This window comes from Drosophila obscura, unplaced genomic scaffold (genome assembly GCF_018151105.1).
Source record: "Drosophila obscura isolate BZ-5 IFL unplaced genomic scaffold, ASM1815110v1 contig_30, whole genome shotgun sequence".
Lineage (NCBI taxonomy): Eukaryota > Metazoa > Arthropoda > Insecta > Diptera > Drosophilidae > Drosophila > Drosophila obscura.
This window is the reverse complement of record NW_024542818.1, coordinates 511,297-518,312: the sequence shown is the minus strand read 5'-3', so window position 1 is coordinate 518,312 and position 7,016 is coordinate 511,297. Positions and strand designations below refer to the sequence as shown.

The window sequence follows — 7,016 nt, the reverse complement described above, 5'->3', positions numbered from 1 at the left end:
TGGAGTCGCTCAACTGTAAGAAATATTACCATTAACCTGCTGTGATGGCTACCTCCCTCGAGTGTTCATTGAGTTGAATGGAAATCATCATCAGGCGAGGAGAGAAAGAGAGCGAAGGAGCTTTGCTTTGCTTTGCTTTTGGAGGTCCCCTTCCTTGATTAATGTGACTTGTCATAATAATTCCCACCCTTGGCCATTTGCGTGTGAGTGTGCCTGGCATCCAAAAGCGAAAGCATTCAAAAAGCTTCGCAATGGAGCTGTAAGTGGGCACGACGACCCATTATCCGTACACTTCTTGCATTGCAATTTCCGCTCCTTAGTTGGCGCATTTGCATGCTGATCTCATTAGCACAAAACAAGTTCATCTGCTGACTCGACTCGGACTGGGACTGGGACTTCTCTGGGGTTCACTCTGGCTGCAGGTACAGTTCCTTGCTATTGGCTACTGGCTCCTGCAGCTGGCCCTGGTGCTGGTGCTGCCTTGAAAGCTGCTGCAAGTGCTGCATCATTTGCATGCAAATGTCGTTGGTAGGCCACTTCCCTAGCCACCACCAGCAGCAGCAGCAGCACACAAACACTCTCTCTCTCTCTCTCTCTATCCCTCTTTAGTGGCTTCTCTTGGATGCCCCTTCTATGCAGACCAATCTGCTGGGCGGCCTTCTGCTCCCACTGTTTGCCGCCTGTTCATTTTGTACTTTTGCACGCCTTTGTTGCGGTTTTGTTCTGGACTTGGCTTTTGGCTTCCTTCCCCTCAATGTTCCTTTGGACAAAGGCGGCTTTGGGGCTGACTGGGCTCATAAACCAGGCGACAGAGAGAGTGGGAGAGAGAGAGAGCGGGTTAGAGTGGTTCCCCCACAGTTGGCACTGCCGTTGACACTTTGGCCAATATTCAGTGCACGCAAAAAGAGTGGGCCTGAAGGGCAGTTTGGAAGGGGGGGGCGGAGGCGGCGGCGGCGGCGGCCTTTTATGAAAAGTTTCTTTGGGGTTTGAGGGACAAACTTCTTGTTTGAAAATTGTCCTCGCCTGTCGCCTGTCGTTTTGTGTCGTTGTCGCTTTTTATTGGCCACTCTGGTTAGGCCAAGGCAAACGTGACCCACTCTTAACCCACTCATTATGGACAGTTTTACAGTTTAGTTGCACTTTCCAGAGTGCACAACGGCCACCACCAAAAAGGCAAATGAATGCTCAAGCAGCCACTGAAGGGCCTTCACTTCGCCTCCGGTTTCCCAGGCACTTCACAATCTGCACTGGAGAGGCCGACCACCCACCCACCTTATGTAAGCCATAAGCTCGCATGGTACATAGGTGTAAGCATATTTAATTGAATTAGGGGGGCAGGCAGGCAGGGAAGACTTTGCCTCGTACTTTACGCAAAGAAAAAATACAGAAAAAAATATAGAAAAAATACAGAAAAACGAAAAGCTGCAAAAACTTCTCTATAAGATCTTCAGAAACTCTACAATCCGCTTACCAAAAAGCACTTGGAAAATATTACGCATACGTATTGCTGTGCAGTGAGGAGAAGTGAGGTTCAAAGAATGCCCTTCCCTCCACTGTGGATGCTGAAGGATCCTCTGTTGCTGCTTCTGCTGCTGCTGCTGTTAAAGACCAACTAAATAATGGCCAAAAGGTAAGTGAAGCATCCCCCCACACACATACACACACACACACACACAAAGCACACCTCAAGTTGAAGCCCATTAAAGCCATGCGCTCGAACGCGTTTTGGCGCCAAGTACAATTAAGGATTTCAACGAGCGCCAAAAGCCATACACCAAAAAATATATTGTGGGCCGTGGAAACAATAAACAAAAAGTATAGAAACCAAAAACAAGAAAAAGAAACCCCCCGCCCTCGCCCCAAGGCCAAAGGAGGAGTCCAGAGGAAAAATAAACAAAAATGTAATTTGCGCCACTTAGCAGCAAATGGACAATGCCATTAATAATTCCATTTTTTTTTTCGACCAGGTCAGGGCGGGGGTATTACGAGGGTGGCACAGATAATAAGGAAATATGACTTTGTTCTTGACCGCAAAAAATGTGGAAAAAGGCAAAAAACCTGAAAATCAGAAAGGGCAACAACAAACAGCAGTTGGCATTAGTCAAAAAGCTAAGCAGCAAAGAAGGAAAGGAAAGCAAAGGGAAATGGAAATGGAAATACGTAAAAAATGAAAGAGCAAGAAAACTCCCAAAAGCTTTAAATAGGTAAAAATTATGTTTAAATTTTAAACAAAATAATAATAAAATAAATCACTTAAAATTCTTGAGCACTCCTAAAGGTAAGTTTGATTTAACAACAAATTAACTTGGAAAAAAGATAAGTCTATCACTTGCAGCTTCCTTTGCAGCTCCACTAAATGTTTTTGGAATCTTTAAATCTTGCCCAACTAGAACTGTGGCCAATAGTTGGAGTTCCTCTATTTTTCGCAGTGATTGCTGCTGGTGGCAATTGTTAGCCTGAACCCCTGCTGCCCCTGCCGCGCAGTAATTCAATTTTGAGCCACTTCTATTTTTTGTTTTGTTTTGTTTTGTATTTTAGGATAAATCTTGCTTTTGTTTCGTTTTGTGGCATGCAAATCCAATTAAAGTGACAAACTGTCCGAATTTATGACATGGGAACACACACACACACACACACTCACACACGCGGTACACAACAAAGCGTAGTGTAGGGAATACCCAGAGGACACAAAGGGCACACAAGGGACAATGATTTGGGAGGTTTGAGACACACACACAAACAGAAGCGACCCTCATTCGGATTCAGAGTCCGTTCAATCCGCATCCTTTATGCATATTCATGGGCAAGGGCCCGGGACCGGGACCGGGCCCTGAGTCAGAGTCAGTGTCAGTAGCCATAGCGGAGGCGTGGCTCATGAATTATGAAATGTAATTGAATGAAATTGAATAATGACGACCGGTGTCAGTTGACAAGAAAAGTGAAATTCCAATGAGCGATTTATGGTCCAATTGAATTTCTGACAGCCGCCAAATGTCACAGCCAAATGAATAATGGAATGAAGAATCACAATACCCTTAATACTCCTACGGACGGTATTTCTGTATATAAAGGCATTGGCCAAAGGAATTCCAATGTCAGTCTACAACAATACGCGATGCATTGGTTAATTCTGCTGCTGCCTCTCTCCATCACAATCAGCGCCCTGGAAGTGCGCCTGGAGCAGGAATTAGAGCTGGAGTTGGAGTTGGAGGAGCAGGAGCAGGAGCAGGAGCCGTTGCGCACTTCAGTGCTGCAGAGCAGCCTCCTGCTGCAGTTCTGTGTGCGCTACCGGCATATACCCCGGTTAACCTACTTCACGTGCCGCAGTCCCGAGACCAGCACTAGGAATGGGAATGGAGAGGCACTGCGTGCGGCATTCGCTGCCAAGAATGCGCAGCTGATTAAGAGCCTCCACCGGAGCCAGCTCTTTGTGCGGATTGTGCGACTGGATGTGCTGCAACAAACGGGCGGCACCGGCACCGGCACTGGCCCCAGGCGCGGTGGTGGCAGGGGGCAGCAGGGTTTTGGTTTCGGTTTCGCTCAGTCACAGAGCCAGGCCCAGAGCCATGCCGAGTGGCTGGACAGCGTGCTGTCGGTGGATGCCCTTAGGCAAATTGTGGCCGTGGATCTGGCATGCGGCGCCCAGAGTCGTCGCCTCCTCGAGCTGGTAAGACTTTCAACAGTGTGCTCCCCGTGCCTGTGTCTGTGTCTGTGCAGCCTGCCCAGACTCATCTGAAGCCCATCAGCGTTATTAAGTGCTCAAGTGCAATTATTTCAAAGGCTTCCGCCAAGAGGCTCTACAGCGACAAGTTTCACTGGCTATTGATAGAGGATTTTGGACTGTTCCACAGGCTGGAAGGGGTCCATCAGGCGGCGGAGCAGCTGCAAGCCCAACAACTGCAAAGGACAAAGGAGGAAGCAGCAGATTTGCTGCCACCCATCGAGGACTTTATGGAGGGCCTGAACCTGTACATGAACACGGAATTGACACTGGCCAAGCGAAAGTCTGTGGCAGCCAACTATACGCTATATGATGTGTGGTGAGTGCTTGAGGAGACGGGCAGGAAAGCCCCATTAGATCGAAGCCATCATCCCCAAAGAACTTCCCACAGCTTGCACTTTCGCGCAGCAGCTCAAAATTCTGTTCATACCCCAAAAGTTCCTGGCACTCCGCTCCTGGTGCACACCATCCAGAGGTCACGCAACTGTCTGGTTGCCAAATCAAGCAATCATCGCATCATCATCATCATCACTGCTTCGCCCCCAGACTAATTCCCATTACCCGTGGGAGTGCCGATTTTCGAGTTTTGACTTTCGCTTAGGAACCCCGGCCTCAACTATGGCGGACATGTCAATCGAACGGAAATTGGCAGCTTCACCCCGTCACAGGGTGTTCGATTGCAGGCCTGGTATCGCCGGACATCGACGGTGCGGCGTCGCATGAATATGCAGCATGCCCAAGTTCGTTGCATGGTTGTGGTGAGTGGACAACGGTTGCGGGGTGGGGGATCGGGGATGGAGATGGCTGGCTGATATCTGACTAACCGGCAGGTGACCAACAAGAATATGACGGGCACTCTGATGTACTACCTAACGCACACGGTGTCGGGTCACATCGATACGATGAATCGCTTCAACTTCAATCTCCTGATGGCCGTGCGGGACATGTTCAACTGGACATTTGTGCTCTCGCGCACCACCTCGTGGGGCTATGTGAAGAACGGCCGTTTCGATGGCATGATTGGGGCACTCATACGCAACGAAACGGACATTGGCGGAGCGCCGATATTCTACTGGCTGGAACGGCACAAATGGATCGATGTGGCCGGTCGCAGCTGGTCGAGTCGGCCGTGCTTCATCTTCCGCCATCCGCGCAATACGCAAAAGGATCGCATTGTGTTCCTGCAGCCGTTCACCAACGATGTCTGGGTCCTGATCATGGTCTGTGGCGTGGTGACGGTGTGCATTCTGTGGCTTCTGACCACCATTGAGTGGAAGCTGGTGCCACAGGATGGTGCAGCGTTGATCAAACCCAAGGGTGGTGCACCACCACGACATCATCATCAGCAGCAGCAGCAGCAAGTCCAGCAGCAGCTGCAGCAGCTGGAACTGGAGGCCAGTGTGCGTCCAGTCAGCGCTTTGTCAGTGGCCGAGTTGGATGTTGTTTCGGAAATATCAAACAAAGAAGAACACGCCACCATTGATCCGTCAACACTGTGGCAGCGCTGCTACCTTAAGCTCAATAATTATCTGAAAGAACGCAAAGCCAAGCGGCAGGCACCGGAACGCGTGGGTCTGTTCTTGGAGTCGGTGCTGTTCTTTGTGGGCATCATCTGCCAGCAGGGATTGGGCTTCTCCACGAGCTTTGTGTCGGGCCGCTGCATTGTCATCACCAGTCTGCTGTTCTCCTTCTGCATCTATCAGTTCTATTCGGCCAGTATTGTGGGCACGCTGCTCATGGAGAAGCCCAAGACAATCAAAACATTGAGCGATTTGGTGCACAGTTCGCTGCGTGTGGGCATGGAGGATATACTGTATAATAGGGATTACTTTCTGAACACCAAAGATCCAGTTTCCATGGAGCTGTATGCCAAGAAGATCACCAGTGTGCCCACCACCAAAGAGAATGAGGCCGATGAGGATGAGCCAGCAGATGCCACACCAGCACCGGCACCAGTAGCAGCAGCAGCAGCCACAGCAGATCCCGCCAAATCCTATAGAGATATTGTCCATAGCCATGAGACGGGCGCCCATGCCAAGGATAATTCGGCCAGCAATTGGATGGATCCGGAAACGGGTTTGCATAGGGTCAAAAATGAACGTAAGCCCAAGGACAAACTTCTCTGAATTCTGTACAGAAAACTTTCTCGCTTAGGCTTTGCCTTTCATGTGGATGTGGCGGCTGCCTATAAGATCATAGCGGAGACCTTCAGCGAACAGGATATATGCGATCTGACGGAAGTGAGCATGTTTCCGCCCCAGAAGACGGTGTGCATTATGCAAAAGAATTCACCCATGAGAAAGGTCATCTCGTATGGGTAAGTTGGATGCAGCTAGGGAAGGAGGGGAACTGCTCTATCTAGGGGTTTGGCGATTCTCTTGCAGCCTGCGACGTGTCACAGAGACGGGCATACTCACATATCACTTCAATGTGTGGCACTCGAGGAAACCGCCATGTGTGAAGAAAATTGAAACCTCCGATTTGCATGTGAGTGAACGAGTGATTACACCGCTGAGACCTCTAAGATCTATCAACTTTCTGCTGTATGCCAGGTCGATATGGATACCGTAAGCTCTGCTCTGTTGATACTGCTCTTCAGCTATGGCATAGCCCTCATGATTCTGGGCACGGAAATACTCTATTCCAAGTGGCACAGGCGCATCGTCATCAAGTTCAGTTGAGTGTTTGAATAAAATGTAAGGTTAACCTGTAACCTGTAACCTGTAACCTCTAACCTCTGAGTTCAAGTGGAATTAATTTGGCCGCTCGTGGAAGTTCTCAGTTCATTTTGGATGCGCCGCGATTTCCGTTTCATTAGACGCAACCGCCCCCCCCCACAAAGGGTGTGTCAAAAGGTAAAAGTTTAATTCAATTAAGTTCGATTTGGCACGGAAAGCACAGGAAATTGTCGACAGCCCCGATTGCATAATTAAATTTCAAACTTTTTTTGTTGTGTTTGTTGGTTTGAGAATTTCTCTGGGCACGAGCGAGCGACTCGTGTAATCCACTTGGAAGGACAGACAGACACACATAATAAGATTGGGAAGGGAAGTTGATTTAATTGTAGAATTAAATGAATTAGAATTTATTGCGGTTGCTGGGGAGCAATACAAAAGGCGCGATAAACCAGTGGACAGATAATGCAACAAGATGTGAAAATTGTTGCATTTATTTTGTATCTGTTGGTCGCAGGAAAGTGCCCCTCTGCCTGCCTGGAGTGAGTCAATTTTAACCACAAACGAACTACAAAATATCCATTAAGATAACAAGTTTTTCCAGCAGTTGTAACATAGTT

General features: G+C 48.8%; 1 protein-coding gene across 1 annotated transcript; it reads left to right on the top strand.

Moving 5' to 3' along the window:
* The first annotated feature begins 3,115 nt into the window (after positions 1–3,115).
* On the top strand, positions 3,116–6,402 carry LOC111074357. Its single transcript, XM_041594637.1, has 7 exons — positions 3,116–3,667; positions 3,781–4,040; positions 4,323–4,479; positions 4,552–5,821; positions 5,876–6,038; positions 6,106–6,208; positions 6,274–6,402. Exons 1-7 carry the CDS (start codon positions 3,116–3,118, stop codon positions 6,400–6,402), a joined length of 2,634 nt encoding a protein of 877 aa, XP_041450571.1.
* The last annotated feature ends 614 nt before the right edge of the window (positions 6,403–7,016 follow it).